At 35.7% G+C, this 17,952-nt stretch overlaps 1 protein-coding gene across 1 annotated transcript; it reads left to right on the top strand.

Moving 5' to 3' along the window:
* Window positions 1-11,104, top strand: FBXO43 (F-box protein 43). Its single transcript, XM_066372477.1, has 5 exons — window positions 1-133; window positions 2,032-3,500; window positions 6,524-6,626; window positions 10,553-10,756; window positions 10,856-11,104. Exons 1-5 carry the CDS (start codon window positions 131-133, stop codon window positions 11,102-11,104), a joined length of 2,028 nt encoding a protein of 675 aa, XP_066228574.1. The 5' UTR covers window positions 1-130.
* The last annotated feature ends 6,848 nt before the right edge of the window (window positions 11,105-17,952 follow it).

Genomic DNA, 17,952 nt, shown 5'->3' with positions numbered 1-17,952 from the left:
AATTGTTCAAACTAAAGTATTCTCTTAAAGTGGTCTTTCTTTGACATGAATTTTAAAGGCAAGGTGAGAGATTTTCTTGTTTGGAAGCCTACATAACTTTGACATCTAAGAGTTCATTCAAGATTTACTGATGGTAAGATTTTCCACTTGAATATTGTTACATAGTAAATATTTCATTCTCCTTTATTATTTATTTATTTATTTTTTCAGCGCTCTATGCTGTTAAGTGTTCTCAACGATTTATCAGGAGACTGCTGTTAAAAACTGAATATTGAGGAGGCTTGTTTGACTCATCAGTGAACTGTTGAATCAGTAAAGTAAGTCAATGGGCTTTTCATGATTTGGCATGAATAATTTAAAATAATTTAAAAATTAGCTTTGAAGCCCTGGCTGGCTGGTTCAGTGGTGGAGTTGTCCGCCCTGCGTGCGGAAGTCCCAGGTTCGATTCCCGGCCAGGGCACACAGGAGAAGCGCCCATCTGCTTCTCCCCCCCTCCCCCTCTCCTTCCTCTCTGTCTCTCTCTTCCCCTCCCGCAGCCAAGGCTCCATTGGAGCAAAGTTGGCTCCGGGTGCTGAGGATGGCTTCGTGGCCTCTGCCTCAGGCAGTAGAATGGCTCCGGTTGTAACGGAGAAACACCCTGGATGGGCAGAGCATCGCCCCTTAGTGGGCATGCCGGGTGGATCCCGGTGGGGCACATGCCGGAGTCTCTCTGCCTCCCAGCTTCTCGCTTTAAATAAAATAAAAATAAATAAAATAAAAATTAGCTTTGAAGAACTAAATTTTGGTTTAGACCAATGTCTTAGGGTAATAGAGAGGTGAACATTTTGACAACAGAACGCGTGTCTGAGGCAACTTCAAATGTGTAAGTGAACAGGAGAAAAAAATTTTTTTGCTTGTTTATAACAAGTAGCCTTTGATTTTTAGGAAGAGAGGATGATATCTGCCTCCCCACTTTGTTTCTAATAATTTACCTCTCAGTTTCCCAAATTTTAGCACGGTGAGACACCTACTGGTAAAGTAGTAGAATACATGCGTTTGTTATAACTTTTTAAGAGGATTCTTTGACCTTATTTTACCAAATGGCATAAGTGAAAACTGTTACTTAGAATAATTCTCATAGAGGGGAAAACATTCATGGTTGGAGGTGAAATTTCAAAACACAGTTTATCTTCTTAACAATATTTTGAAAACTAAAATTGTTTTAAAATATAATTCATACTGTATTATAGAAAGCAGTTTAGAGTCTTGGGTGGATAGCATGTACAGAAGTTAGCAGTGATTCTCAGCATCTGAGGAGATCTAGATCAGAAGGAAATGTGGGAAATTTATCAGAAAGGAATATAGGTTATAAACACTTAGGTACTTTGCCCAATAATAATGATCATTATATCATAAATCATTTAATTTTGTGGTTAGAGTAGCAATTAAAAAGCCCCCATATAACTTAGACATAAATAAATTACTTTCCCATTATAGTCAAAATATATATCTCCAGGATGTTTTAATAGAGAAAACTCATATTTACTCCGAAGAAAACTTTGAAAGGTTGACAGTTGTTTTAGAGTCCTTTGAATAATCCTGAGAAATATCAGAAAAAATGATAACTTTCTTACCTTAGTTTTTTTAAGATTTAATATGAATTTCTAAAAAGAAGGAATATGATGATATTGTTGAAAAAATTAAGAAGTAAAATATTGGCTAGTTTCATTCCTTACAAATATAATTGAATCTTTTATTTGGAATTTCAAGAACATTATAAAGGGTCGGTTTCCCACAAATAGTTGTGCTATTAAAATCATAAGGTAGTAAAATTATGTAAAAATAGTGCTGCCAAGTTATTTTTCTTCTCAAGTATGTTTCAGTAAAATATTTATGCATGGTGCTTAGACTATACTTAATCAAGTAAAAAAGTAACTTTTATTGTTATAAAATTTCCATTATTTTCTGTACTCCTAATAAATAATATATTTTGGTGTAAGCTGTCAGGCTCCTCATTTCAAAGGAAGAATAAAATTTATTTTCACTTTTTAGAAACAGATTTTGAAGATGTCAGAAAGGCATTCAGGTCAGGCTGAAACTGGAGCAGTAAATGAGATGGACTCTCCTACTGTCAATTCCAAGTACTCCAGCTTTGGAGATTTTTGTTCCACATCTTCATCTCAAGATAGTGGCTACAGTGAGTCATTAAACTCTTGCAGCTTTGATAATACAGATAAAGAATTTTTTGGAAAGAAGGGAGAAGGCCCAACATTAAACTGTGTACATCCTGAAACTTCAACTCTGAGCTTATCACATCCTTTAGAGACCCCGACTCAAAAACAGCGACTTGTCTTCCTTAGGAAGGAAATGGATAAAACCCCAGACCTTTACGAAACTCCTAAGCTCAGTGGTAAAAAATGTTTACTGCGCAGAAGGCTGGATGTATCCTTCTCTCTTCTAGAGGGAGATTTTGAATCACAAAATAGTTCTCTAGAAAGTGATATAAGCCAAGTTCTCAACTTAGAAAAAAGTATTCCAAGCAGTTCTTCCGGTTTCCCAAGGCAAAGTAATTTTAGTGCTCTAGTTAATAGCACTTTGAAAACAGAAGAAGTGACTTCCAGTGGTCAAAAATTGAGACTTAATTTTTCTCAACAGAAGACTTCCACAGTTGATGACTCCAAAGATGACTGTAGCCTGTTTGAAGTTCCGTGTATATCTCCAATTCAGGGCAATACCCATGACTTTAGTGATAGTAGTCTATCTGTTAGTGATGAGAATACATATCCTGAACTTCTGGGCTCCTCTGGTAGTGGAACAACTTGTGAAACAGATGAGGATATATTTGTGACTCCAATAAGTAATCTTGTAGCAAACATTAAGTTAAAGGCAAGTCAAAGTCTTTCTCCTTCAACTAAAGTGAGAGGCCATATTTCAACACCCGAAGACAGTGGTTTTAACTCCCTTTCTTTGGATAAATCAGAAGATTCCCTCTCTGACCAGGAGAGTTCTTTTCAAGAACTACTTCAGAAACATAAGGGAACTCTTAAAGTGGGGGATACTGTAAGAAGGTCAAGGCACCTTGGAAGGTTGCGAAGACTATCTACCCTTCGGGAGCAAGGCTCACAATCTGAGACAGAAGAGGAAAACCAGATCACCCACTCTGACTCTGAAACAACACCAGCGGCTGCTTCAGACGTTTCAGAGAGTCAGCCCAGCAGTGACAGTCAGAATGGGGATTTGATTTTAGGCTTTCAGAATTTATCAAACACCCCAGCCTTGCAATTAGTGCATGAACTCTTTATGAAAAATAAAAGGAAAAGATTCCAGCAAAATCGTACACATGAATTCTTAGAAGAAAGAGATGGAGCGAAAATAGCTGTACTGCAGTGTCTACTTGCAGGACTGATTGGCAAGAAAATGGGTATAGATAAACTGGACATCTTAACAGAACTAAAATATAGAAATTTAAAGCATATTCTTGCAGTGGTTTTAGATTCCTTGACTGCAGAAAGCCTATGCAGGTAAGATAATTATTTTTCCTAAAATAAAACAGCCTTTTATAACTTAAAAAAAATAAGTTGTAAAACTTTTCTAGGGCTGAGTAGTTGTGCTGGGTTTTTTTTTGTTTTATCTTTTTTAAAGTTTTTTTTTCTTTACTTAATCCTTTCACCCATTTCATCCAGCCCCTCAACCTTCATCCCCTCAGAGAGCTTTCAGCCTATTCCCCATATCTGCAATTGTTTTAACTTTATCTTTGGTTGTCTTATACCTTATTAAAGGTGATTTAGTGAACTTTCTGACAGAGCTTACTAGTCTAGTTCCTTCCAATAAAAGCCTGCTTTAGAAGCAACAATATAGTCTTCTTCAGGATAAAGTTCATGTCCCTGTCATTGGAAAGGAGAGTTTCTAAAAGTTGAACTTCAGAGAGTTTCAAGATGGCAAGCTTTATTCCACAAAAGTTATTTAATGATTTATTTAATAGTTCACATCTTGTTTTCAGATTGAAAATTGTAGTAAAGTTATGCTACTTGGTCAAAAATAATATAAAGCATTATGGTAACTAAGACATGACAACATACAAAGGATACCATTTAGTTATTTAAGTTCTAGAATCCACGAACAATGGTTAGCTTTCATTTTAGGATTTGATCTTTCCAGAGACCAAGGGAATATGGATTATTTCATTTAACTTGCTAATGCAGCAATGGAAATGAATTACTTTGGGAAATTTCAGGGAATTAAAAACTGATGAATTTGTGATCACAGAGATTTCAGTGTACTGAGTGCTGCTATGTAACTATGGAGAAACAGACATTTTAGGAGTATTGAGACTGGGAACTAGGGTTATAAAGACTAAAGTGAGAATGTGTTCATACTGGCAATTTTGGGAAATCATTACCCTATCAGAAGACCCTTGGGAATGCCATAACTATGAAGGAAGGAAGCCATGTGGAAGAGTATTTCTGCAAGATAATGGTTGGGGGGAGACATGCAGGAGAGTCAGTGAACCTCTTTTTTGATAGGGATATGTCAAGAGGTTGATTAATAGAGTCCTTGCTGTTTCTGTTGCCACACTACTTCTAGTAGAGCCCTTCTTCACCTTTCTCCCATAAATTAATTGTAGGCTATTGTAGAGAATTGTAGAATTTCATAGCTAGAAGTCTGAGATAATCGAGTCCAATCCTGTATTTTGAAGATGAGGAAACTGAGCTCCAGAGAAGTGACCAGCCAATAGTTACTCAAGGAGATAAGAACAGATCTACAATTGAGCCCTCTGGTTTCTAATCTAGATTTTCCCCACAAGCTTATTAAGGTGTAAAGCCTTTCAGAATAAACTTGATCAGGAGTGTACTCGGTCTAACCCACGTAGGGTAATAAACAGATTAGTGTACTTATATGTATATGCCTTTTAAAAATGTTCAAATGAGATAAATTGTTTAAAAATAAAGCAAACAACGGCCCTGGCCAGTTGGCTCAGTGGTAGAGCGTCGGCTTGGCGTGCAGAAGTCCCGGGTTCGATTCCCGGCCGCGGCACACAGGAGAAGCGCCCATCTGCTTCTCCACCCCTCCCCCTCTCCTTCCTCTCTGTCTCTCTCTTCCCCTCCCGCAGCCAAGGCTCCATTGGAGCAAAGATGGCCCAGGCGCTGGGGATGGTTCCTTGGCCTCTGCCCCAGGTGCTGGAGTGGCTCTGGATGCAACAGAGCCACGCCCTGGAGGGGCAGAGCATCGCCCCCTGGTGGGCAGAGCATCGCCCCCTGGTGGGCGTGCCGGGTGGATCCTGGTCGGGCGCATGTGGGAGTCTGTCTGACTGTCTCCCCGTTTCCAGCTTCAGAAAAATTAAAAATAAATGAATAAATAAATAAATAAATAAATAAAGCAAACAAAAAGAAATACAAATTAAGAGATGGCTGAGATATAGGAGTTTTATTTTTATATGCTGGGTACCAACTAGTCAAAGTAAAAACTTAGGAGATGCTTTTGGGTGCTTAGTTGTGGGAGTAGTTGATATTCTGTCATATTTCAATAATTACTTTTCCTGCCCAGCTCTACAAATTTATAGTGTTTGTACTGCAGACTGCATATAAAATGTTAGCAGTGTTCACTCTTTGTCAACATAATTTGAGATTATCATTAGTTGAATAGCTGTGGCAAAATACCCATTATGTTGTTCATTTTCCCCCAATTAATGGGTGACTTTCTGCTTGTTCCTTTTCATCAATCTGCTATAAGATACATGCTCCAGTTTAGGGAGAGGCAGTGGCAACTGAAGCAACCATGGTAGCTGGAAGAATACTGGTGTTGACAACTATTAAGCTGGGGCCCTCCTTGATATGTGGCTTTGTTTTTCAACTGTTCTGAGTGATTAAATTAGAGTAATAAAAGACCAGATAACAGTGGAAGAATTACCTTTTCTTTAACAGTATAGTCAAAGTAATTGATAAATAAGCAATTACTGGACATGATTTTTTTTTCTTTAGCTGCTTCATTCTCTTAAACTTTGATTTATAAAATAGAAACTTTGTAGTGCTACCTACCCATAATTTTTATTATTTGGCACTTAGTACTTCCAAGGAAGGAATGATTGTTCTTATGTTTGTTAAATTAAAATGACAGGTTTGTTAAATATATTTATAGGAGAAATTGATTAAAAAAAACAAAAAGCTCTTGTGCTGTAGTTGATAATCATTTGCTGCAAGTCATGTTCCAAATTTTCAATCTTTGTGTCACATTTGAAGTTAAATCCTCTTAATCAGTCTCCCATGTACTCATATTGGCTTTCTGTAAAACTGTATTTTTACCTTAATCATTTATAAGATAATAATCTGTCAACATAATGCTGGCATATGTTTAATATTTTAATAGGATTTCTTTCATATGGTGAAAAATATGAAATTGGTATAGATCAAGTCATAGTTTCAATGTAAATTTTTAGTTTTAAATTTACTGTCCAAAATCTTAAAAAGTTCTTCTTATTAATTGGCATATGCAGAAAATGTTAATCTTGTGGAATAGACAAAATAAAGGACTGATCTTTTTGTTGTAGTGTTTGGAAAGTGAGCAGAAATTGGCGTGAAATTATTGTTCAAGATAAAAAAGCAAATCAGAGAAGGAAATTTTATATTACACAACTGAAAACAGATGCTGAGGTAAGCTGGATTCTAAAATATAAATATCTAATAATACCATGTTAATGGACAACCTAATTTGATTTTCCTATCTTTTACTCTTTTCCATTTAGCACACATTCACTCTTAAACTCTACTTCTCCCAAACTCCATTCCCTTCCAGACTATAAGTGGAGTAGACTACCTAGCATCAGAAACATCTTGTTGGGTTTGTTGTTAAGTGTATGTGCTGTTAGCAGTATTTGAATACCAGTGATATGCTGGATCCTATTTGTGATTAGATCTTCTTATAGCATTTTTTTTTCAGTCTTTTTTTAAGTGTATATCTCATGCCAGTTGCTCAGTTACAATGGTGAATATTTCTGACATGGTCCCTGCTCTCTTTGAGCTCATACTTTGTGGGTGATACAGGTAGGGGAAACCCAGAGTCAGTTTTCTTGGAACATTTAAAAGGAGTGCTTGATTCTTGGGGATCAAGAAAAGGCTTTTCAGAAGAAAAGTGCATCTCAGCTGAGACCTGAAAGATCAATTAGCAGTTAGCCAGGTGAAGACAGAGAATATAGTGTTTCAGCAGAAGGAATAGAATACATGAAGGCCTGGAAATGGCAGATCACTACTGGTAAAGCATTATAGATTTGTTCGCCCTTGAAGATTTGAGGTCCAGCTTTGAAGTTACAAGGAAAGCCCTACAGAAGCTGATTAATTCTTCTTCAGGACATGACTTGCCATAATAGGCATCTGATGACTCTGGCACCCATATTTCTTGCCTGTTGGACTTTTATACCTTTCTTAGGTATCAATACCAAACGAAACTCTGAGACTTCACTCCTTTATTCTTGCTCTAGTAAAAAGTATTTACTAACATAGACAATTTCTAATTTGATTAAATATAATAATTGAGATGAAGCATGACATAAAACAAATATGAACACCCAGATACATATCTGTGGGTCTAAATATTAGAGACTGCTGTTAACTAAAATGTTAACTTTTTACTTTACTTGGATGAAAAGTTTTACCTTCTCACTTGTAACGAGTTGCTTTACAACTTATTCACAGCTCCTGGCAACTTATAGCTACAGCTGCTGGCTTTCGGAGCTTGTAATAGTGAAGATTTTAATTGCCTTCCTAACGTATCTTTGAAGAGTGCTGCCCCACATTGCTAATGACAAACTTAAAATAATTTTTTAAGCCCAGCACCTATTAATATTAAACTTTCAAAACCAAGTATTCCTTACATCTTATAAGGAAGAAACCTGTGGTTGTGTTTAGCAACTTTGTAGGCAATTCTAAATAAAAATTCTATCTTTATAGCTTAGCCACTACTTTTTAAAATTGATTTTAGAGAAAGGGAAGAAGGGGGAGAGGGACAGCGAAAGACATCAATTTGTTGTTCCACTTATTTATGCATCATTGGTTGATTCTTGTATGGGCCCTAACCGGGGATTGAACCTGCAACCTTGGTGTATCAGGACAACACTCTACCCAACTGAACTACCTGGCCAAGGCACCACCACTTTTTAGAAAATCTTGGTTTCTTAAAGGACTATACCTTTTTCCTTACTTGAACTTTTTTTTCTTTATTTTGAATTTCTTTTTCAATGTACAAGGTTAAAGTCAAATTAGATGATGAGGCTTATAACAAAACATTCTCCTGCCCTATGCCTTCCCACTCTTGATTCTTGCCCCATCAAGGCAATCACTTTCAACTCTTTAGTTATTCCTTCTGATATTTACATCCACATTTCTAAATAGAATCCCTTTACTGTTATTTCTTGGCACTTTTTTCTATAGAGATTATTTGTTCTCTAACCTCTCACTACTACCACTGCCTATCTCACCACCTCTCTCTGAACGCCTTTCTCCCTTTCTCTGTCTTAACAAACATAACTACACCATTTGGGAATGAATCAGAATTAGTGCTGACACTATGAAGACTGTTGATATTATTATGATTTTTTGACAGCTATGATATCAGTATACTATGATTAGATCTTTTTTTTTCTTATATAACTTCTTTATTCCCGGAGTTTATAATTGCCCAGTTTCTTTCTTTTTTGCTTAGTATTTCTCTATACAGGTCCCTGATTCATCTCCTATTATCTACCAGAACTGGAACTCTCCTCTGTGTAAGTCCAAACATATCAGGTATTCTGCCTATTCCTTCTTTTCCTCAGAGACTGTCTTCCTCGTGTCCTTTGCCCTCTTATTCTAATTTAGACTGGTTGCTTTCTACCTGAACTACCTTAATGTATCATTAACCATAACAAAAATTATAACCAAAGTTGTTAGATGATTTATCTCACACTTACATAGCATCATTGAATGCTCTTAATGTGTGGAATAGGATCTCAATTTTATGTTTGCTTTGCAGTAGTGAAAATGAACATTACAATTGGAATACTACACCTGTTCCGTTGCATTTCTAAATTTACTGTATTCTGCACTTGTTTTTAAATATAATCGTGGAAATGAATAACCATAAAGTGACTCCACTTGAATATTTTCTGGTAACATGTTGATGACAACATTTCAGAAAATTTTGGTGTTCACAAAAGTACCTTTGTTAACTGCTTTACCTTGAATTGTTCAGAGATAGTTGTGCACATTTTAAGCTCTAGGAGAATAGGGATTGGACTGTTTTATTCACTTGGCACCTTAGGTGTTCCATAAATATTCACAAATGAATGAATGTTTCTTCTATGGCTGAAATTTGCTTCAACAACATATCTCTATTCATTTTTTTGGTGCGTGTATAATCGCTGTTCAACAACTTCATTGAAATCCATTGAAATTTTAGTGTGCTGTTGTGTCATGTGCTTGTGGCCTAGGCTGCAAATCATTTACAAATGTAATATAGAGATGTATTGAGTCCTTGAAAGAGTTCAGCTGTATTTATTCTAACTTCTAAAAACCAATACTCATCCATTACACTTATGCATATGTTGTTAAACTGTTAATCACATAATTGCTCGTGTCCAGTTAACCTCAGTTCCTATATTTACCCTACCGTGTTTCTCATGTTTTAGGTCTCCTCACTGCTAGGAGCCAGTAGTGGCTAAGGGAGACCATCAGGGGAGAGGAAGCACAGTGATAGTTGGACACATGAGGAAATGAACCCACAGTTCATTTTATTTTGATAATTGGTTAGAATTACTTTTTGTTTTTATTTCCAACTTTAACAAAATAGCTATAAGGATTACTCATTGCAAATATTTCTTGGCTAAACATTTGAGTGCTGTGGAAATCCAGTTTAGAGAAGAGTGATTCCTTTTTCTCCTTTTAAAATATCAAAGCTGTTTAAAATTTAACAATGAAATGAATCAAGTATTTCCAGGTATTGCAAAAAACAGCCAAACAAATAGGGCATCATGGTCTAACCAGGGCCATTATTCTTCTGCCATGTGGCAAAGGTAAGAAACCTTCAAGGAGTTTCATGATATCCCATAGCACGCTATAAAGAGGATTCATCCCTTCTTAGACTTTGGCTTATAACGGGTCGGCAAACTCTAGTTTTGGGGCCAAATTCTGTCCATCACCTGTGTTTTTAAATTAAGTTTCATTGTAATTCAGCACTGTTCTTTCATTTATGTATTTCTATAGCTGCTTTGGTAAAATAGCAGTTGAGTAGCTGTAACTACCTGTCCGGAGATGTGTAAAATATACACTATCTTGTTCTTTTCAGAAAGCTTGCCAACCCATGCATTAAACAGAAAAATAACCAATCATGCAAACTTAAAGCTAATATTTATTTTTTAATTTTTAAATATATATTTCTTTAACTTTTAAGTGTTAGATGAGAGAAAATAATTTTCTGAAAAATAATGGTTTAGGGAGAAAATTCTAATGGTGTGAAACCACTTTCAAACATTTAGATACATGTACATCAGAAAGCTGTCCTAGAACTTTTGATCATATAGTGTTAACCCTCTTGTCTTTTACCACAGTGGGCTATATTAAATGTTCAAGATGCTGCCACTCGGCTTCATCTTTTAAATCGATCAGCTTTAAGATCTGTACAAGCTCAGGCTAGGACACCCTGTTCTCAGAAAGAACAAGCCTCAACGTTTTCTCCTTGGGGGGAAGTTTTGACACCGATAACAAGCTCTTCAGTCACTCACTTGCATAGTAAACAGGAAGAATATGTTAAGGTGAGTATTCTGTTATTAGAAATAAATATTTACAGTGTTTGTAATAAAGTGATGCTTTATATGAAACTGAAAAATTTAGTGTATATGCTTTTGCTGCAGGTTGCCAAAACGCTTTTTATTGATGAAGCATTAAAACCTTGCCCACGGTGCCAATCCCCTGCTAAGTACCAGCCCTATAAGAAAAGGGGACTGTGTAGCCGCACAGCCTGTGGTTTTGACTTTTGTGTGTTATGTTTGTGTGCTTATCATGGGTCTGAAGAATGTAGTGGAGGAGCTGCAAATCCAAGAAATAAAAAAGATGCTCTTCCAGGAAGTGCTCAGAGTAAGCGGAACTTAAAACGCCTCTAAAGAGACTTTTAAATATAAAAGGAGCATTCCCCCAAGCAACGTTTAATCTGATTTACAATTATGAATATTTTGAAAGCATGCAAAATTTCCCATTAATGACAGATGATGATTTATTTCCTATTTAGTATATATTATAACCCATGTCATTGTACGTTTTCTTTAAGGTGGTGAGTTTTGAAATGATTTTTACTATGTCACTTTTACCCATTTTAATAACTTAGTCTTTTTAAATAAAGAATTTTTAATGTTATATATGCATTTAACTGTTTCATGTAATATTTAAAAATTGTGCATTTCATCACTGTTTTGAAATGTTCTTCAATCACTTTTTAAAAATAGTTTTCCAAATAATATTAAATTTTTGAACTTGAGGTAAATGGCCTTATAAATTTGGAAAATAAGTTTTTGACTAAAATGAAATATAAATAAAATGTATTCAGAGGTTCTATTGAATTTATAATTTCAAGCTTTCTCTTAATTTGGTGAGTGTCATATTTGGGCATACTTCAGGTTAAATAAAATTTATTTAATATAACTAAGAAGACATCAAAAGTACATTTTTAGACATATGTGGTTATTCACAATGGGAATCTTAGTCAATTAATAAACCCTTGTAAGTCACACATTTCATATAAGTACTTTTTTAAATTCCTAAACTATAGGCACAGATTTCATTTGTTTCTCCAGCCTGGGTATCACTACTGTGACAAATTTGGGCTAGTTGGAAAAGACAAGTTGTTGTTTGTTTTTTGTTTTTGTTTTTTGTATTTTTCCGAAGTGGGGAACAGGTTGGAGGCAGACAGACTCCTGCATGCTCCCAACTGGGATCCACCTGGCATGCCCACCAGGGGGCGATGCTCAGCCCCTCTGGGGTGCTGCTCCAGAGCCATTTTAGCGCCTGAGGCAGAGACCATGGAGCCATCCTCAGCGCCTGGGCCAACTTTGCTCCAATGGAGCCTTACCTGTGGGAGGGGAAGAGAGAGACAGAGAGAAAGGAGAGGGGGAAGGGTAGAAAAGCAGATGGGCGCTTCTCCTGTGTGCCCTGGCCGGGAATCGAACCCAGGACTTCCACATGCTGGGCTGATGCTCTACTGCTGAGCCAACCGGCCAGGGCCGATAAGTTCTTTTAAATAAGAAAATTTACTAAATTATTTTCTTTTTTTTTTTTTTTTTTTTTTTTTTTTTTTTATATTTTATTTTATTTATTTTTAATGGGGTGACATCAGTAAATCAAGATACATATATTCAAAGACAACATGTCCAGGTTATCTTAAAGTTCAATTATGTTGCATACCCATCACCCAAAGTCAGATTGACCTGTCACCCTCTATCTAGTTCTCTCTGTGCCCCTCCCCCTCCCCCTTCCCTCTCCCTCTCCTCCCTCCCCCCCGTAACCACCACACTCTTATCAATGTCTCTTGGTTTCACTTTTATGTCCCATCTATGTATGGAAAAATGCAGTTCCTGGTTTTTTCTGATTTACTTATTTCACTCCGTATAATGTTGTCAAGGTCCCACCATTTTGCTATAAATGATCCGATGTCATCATTTCTTATGGCTGAGTAGTATTCCATGGTGTATATGTGCCACATCTTCTTTATCCAGTCATCTATTGATGGGCTTTTTGGTTGTTTCCATGTCCTGGCCACCGTGAACAATGCTGCAATGAACATGGGGCTGCATGTGTCTTTACAAGTCAATGTTTCTGAGTTTTTGGGGTATATACCCAGTAGAGGGATTGCTGGGTCATAAGGTAGTTCTATTTTCAGTTTTTTGAGGAACCACCATACTTTCTTCCATAATGGTTGTACTACTTTACATTCCCACCAACAGTGGATGAGGGTTCCTTTTTCTCCACAACCTCTCCAACATTTGCCATCACCTGTCTTGTTAATAATAGCTAATCTAACAGGTGTGAGGTGGTATCTCATTGCAGTTTTGATTTGCATTTCTCTAATAACTAAAGAAGATGAGCATCTTTTCATATATCTGTTGGCCATCTGTATTTCTTCCTGGGAGAAGTGTCTGTTCATATCCTCTTCCCATTTTTTTATTGGATTATTTGTTTGTTTGTCGTTGATTTCCCAATTAGTTGGCTGTCTGTTTATCTTGTTATCAATTTCTCTTGCTGAACAAAAACTTCTTAGTCTGATGTAGTCCCATTCATTAATTTTTGCTTTCACTTCTCTTGCCTGTGGAGTCAAATTCATAAAATGCTCTTTAAAGCCCAGGTCCATGAGTTTGGTACCTATGTCTTCTTCTATGTACTTTATTGTTTCAGGTCTTATGTTTAGATCTTTGATCCATTTTGAGTTAATTTTAGTACAGGGGGACAAACTGTAGTCCAGCTTCATTCTTTTGCATGTGGCTTTCCAGTTTTCCCAGCACCATTTGTTGAAGAGGCTTTCTTTTCTCCATTGTGTGTTGTTGGCCCCTTTGTCAAAAATTATTTGACTATATATATGTGATTTTATTTCTGGGCTTTCTATTCTGTTCCATTGGTCCGAGTGTCTATTTTTATGCCAATACCATGCTGCTTTGATTGTCGTGGCCCTATAATAGAGTTTGAAGTCAGGTATTGTAATGCCCCCAGCTTCGTTCTTTTTCTTTAGGATTGCTTTGGCTATTCGGGGCTTTTTATAGTTCCATATAAATCTGATGATTTTTTGCTCCATTTCTTTAAAAAATGTCATTGGAATTTTGATGGGAATTGCATTAAATTTGTATATCGCTTTGGGTAATATGGCCATCTTAATTATATTTATTCTACCTAACCAAGAACAAGGAATATTCTTCCATCTCATAATGTCTTTTTCGATTTCCCTTAACAATGGTTTATAGTTTTCATTGTATAAGTCTTTTACATTCTTTGTTATGTTTATTCCTAGGTATTTTATTTTTTTTGTTGCAATCGTGAAGGGGATTATTCTTTTGAGTTCATTCTCAAATGTTTCATTGTTGGCATATAGAAAAGCTGTTGACTTCTGTATGTTGATTTTGTATCCTGCGACCTTACTGTATTGGCTTATTTTTTCTAGAAGTATTTTTGTGGATTCTTTGGGGTTTTCGATGTATAGGATCATATCATCTGCAAAAAGTGATAACTTTACTTCTTCTTTTCCAATATGGATGCCTTTTATTTCTTTGTCTTGTCTGATTGCTGTGGCAAGAACCTCTAGTACCACATTAAATAAGAGTGGAGAGAGTGGACAACCCTGTCTTGTTCCTGATTTAAGGGGGAAAGCCTTCAGTTTTGTGCCATTTAGTATGATGTTAGCTGATGGTTTATCATATATGGCCTTTATCATGTTGAGATATTTTCCTTCTATACCCATTTTGTTGAGAGTCTTAAACATAAAATTGTGTTGTACTTTATCAAAAGCCTTTTCTGCATCTATTGATAATATCATGTGATTCTTGTTCTTTGTTTTGTTGATATGGTGTATTATGTTGACCGTTTTACGTATGTTGAACCATCCTTGAGATTCTGGGATGAATCCCACTTGATCATGATGTATTATTTTTTTAATATGTTGTTGTATTCGATTTGCTAGTATTTTGTTTAGTATTTTAGCATCTGTATTCATTAGAGATATTGGTCTGTAGTTTTCTTTTTTTGTGCCATCCTTGCCTGGTTTTGGTATAAGGGTTATGTTTGCCTCATAAAATGTGTTTGGAAGTATTGCTTCTTCTTCAATTTTTTGGAAGACTTTCTGTAGAATAGGAACCAAGTCTTCTTTGAAGGTTTGATAAAATTCGCTGGTATAGCCGTCTGGGCCTGGACTTTTATTTTTGGGGAGGTTTTTAATGGTTTTTTCTATTTCTTCTCTACTAATAGGTCTGTTTAGGCTTTCTGCTTCTTCATGACTCAGTCTAGGAAGGTTGTATTGTTCTAGGAATTTATCCATTTCTTCTAGGTTGTTGAATTTAGTGGCATAAAGTTTTTCATAGTATTCTACAATAATTCTTTGTATATCTACGATGTCTGTGGTGATTTCTCCTCTTTCATTTTGGATTTTGTTTATATGAGTTCTTTCTCTTTTTTCCTTGGTAAGTCTTGCCAAGGGTTTGTCAATTTTGTTGATTTTTTCAAAGAACCAGCTCCTTGTTCTATTAATTTTTTCAATAGTTTTCCTGTTCTCTATTTCATTTATTTCTGCTCTGATTTTTATTATCTCTTTTCTTCGGCTGGTTTTGGGTTGTCTTTGTTCTTCATTTTCTAGTTCCTTAAGGTGTGAAGTTAAGTGGTTTACTTCGGCTCTCTCTTGTTTGTTCATATATGCCTGAAGTGATATGAACTTCCCTCTTATCACAGCTTTTGCTGCGTCCCATAGATTCTGATATGTCGTATTATCATTTTCATTTGTCTGTATATATCTTTTGATCTCTGCACTTATTTCTTCTTTGACCCATTCATTCTTTAAAAGTATGTTGTTTAGCTTCCACATTTTTGTGGGATTTTTTCCCTCTTTTTTGCTGTTGAATTCTAGTTTCAAGGCTTTATGATCAGAAAATATGCTTGGTACAACTTCAATTTTTCTGAATTTGCTGATGTTGTTTTTGTGGCCCAACATATGGTCAATTCTTGAGAATGATCCATGTACACTGGAGAAAAATGTATACTCAGTCACTTTGGGATGAAATGTCCTGTAGATGTCTATCATATCCAGGCGCTCTAGTGTTTTGTTTAAGGCCACTATGTCTTTGTTGATTCTCTGTTTGGATGACCGATCTAGATCCGTCAGCGGTGTATTGAGGTCTCCAAGTATGATTGTATTTTTGTCAGTTTTTGTTTTAAGGTCAATAAGTAGCTGTCTTATATATTTTGGTGCTCCTTGGTTTGGTGCATATATATTAAGAATTGTTATGTCTTCTTGATTCAGTGTCCCCTTAGCCATTATGAAATGGCCATTTTTGTCTCTGAGTACTTTTGCTGTCTTGTAGTCAGCTTTATCAGATATGAGTATTGCTACGCCTGCTTTTTTGTGGATGTTATTTGCTTGGAGTATTGTTTTCCAGCCTTTCACTTTGAATTTGTTTTTATCCTTGTTACTTAGATGAGTTTCTTGTAGGCAGCATACAGTTGGATTTTCTTTTTTGATCCATTCGGCTACTCTGTGCCTTTTTATTGGTGAGTTTAATCCGTTTACATTTAGTGTAATTATTGACACTTGTGAGTTCCTCATTGCCATTTTATAGATTGCTTTCTGTTAGTTTTGTGCCTTGTTTGATTCTTCTCTTTCATTTTTTTATCTTTTGTTTTTATTTGGTTGTGTTCCATACATCTTTCCTCTGTTGCTATCTTTTTTAAATCATGTGCTTCTGTGGTGGTTTTTTCAATGATGGTTACCCTTAAGTACTGAAAAGGGTTCCTACCCTGTTCATTGTAGTGCACTATTTTGTGAGTACTTTTGCGCTCCATCGCCCTTTACTACTGTTAATCTTCATCCTCTCCCCCCTTTCTTATTGTTGTCACAGTTTAAAGTTGGTTTTGTTATGTTCTTCTTGGAGCTTTTACTTGTGGCTTTGTTGTTGTTGTTTTTTTATTCTTTGTATCTGATTGGAGAACCCCCTTTAGTATTTCCTGGAGTGGGGGTTTTCTGGTGATAAATTCTCTCATCTTTTCTATATCTGTGAATGTTTTTATTTCTCCTTCATATTTGAAGGATAACTTTGATGGGTATAGTATTCGTGGCTGAAAGTTCCTCTCTTTCAAGACTTTAAATATTGGGGTCCACTCTCTTCTAGCTTGTAGAGTTTCTGTTGAGAAATCTGATGATAATCTAATGGGCCTTCCTTTATATGTTGTATTCTTCTTTTCCCTGGCTGCCTTGAGAATTTTTTCTTTGCAGTTGGTTTGTGCCAATTTTATTATGATGTGCCTTGAAGTAGGTTTGTTGGGGTTAAGAAAACTTGGAGTTCTGTTTGCTTCTAGAATTTGAGGTTTTAGTTCTTTCCACAGGCTTGGGAAGTTCTCATCTATTATTTGTTTGAGTATGTTCTCCATTCCATTTTCTCTCTCTTCTCCCTCTGATATACCTATTATTCTTATGTTATTCTTTTTGATGGAGTCAGATAATTCCTGTAGGGCTATCTCATTTTTTTTAATTTTTAAATCTCTTTCTTCTTCTCTTTGTTGAGCCTCAAGTTGCTTGTCTTCTATTTCGCTAATCCTCTCTTCTATCTGGCCTGTTCTATTAGCTAAGCTTGTTACCTCATTTTTCAGTTCATGAATTGAGTTTTTCATCTCTGATTGATTTGTTTTTATAGTTTCAATTTCCTTGGAGATATACTCTTTGTGTTCATCGAGTTGTTTTCTGAGCTCCCTAAATTGCCTTTCTGTGTTTTCTTGTATATCTCTGAGTATTTTTAGGATTTCTATTTTAAATTCTCTGTCGTTTAACTCCAAGGTTTCCAATATCTTAAATTTTTTCTCCATAGATTTTTCTTCATCTCTCTGTGTTACCTCTCTTTCTTTTGTATCCATGATAATCGATTTTCTCTTCTTTAATGGCATCTGAGGGTGGTTTTCTTGATAGTATTAATGAGATTTTAAAAGGAATAAAAGGATAAAAAAATAAAAATAAAAATAAAAATAAAAATAAAAAATTGCGTGTTTTTTTTTTAATTAATCTTTAAATAAAGAAAAATAAAATAAGATAAAAATTTGAGGAAGAAAAAAAAAAAAGGAATAATTCCTTCCCCTCCTTTTTTTCCTCTCCTCTCCTCTCCCCTCTTTTTTGAGAAAATCTTGAGATGAACTGTGAATTATATTGTACTAGATAGAATAAACAATACCTGTGGCGGAGGGCCTGAATTGGGGAGAAGTAATATAGGGGTAAAGGAAA

Source organism: Saccopteryx leptura, chromosome 3 (assembly GCF_036850995.1).
Source record: "Saccopteryx leptura isolate mSacLep1 chromosome 3, mSacLep1_pri_phased_curated, whole genome shotgun sequence".
NCBI classification, from domain to species: Eukaryota; Metazoa; Chordata; class Mammalia; order Chiroptera; family Emballonuridae; genus Saccopteryx; species Saccopteryx leptura.
The sequence above is the reverse complement of the archived record's forward strand: the minus strand, read 5'-3'. Positions and strand labels throughout refer to the sequence as shown.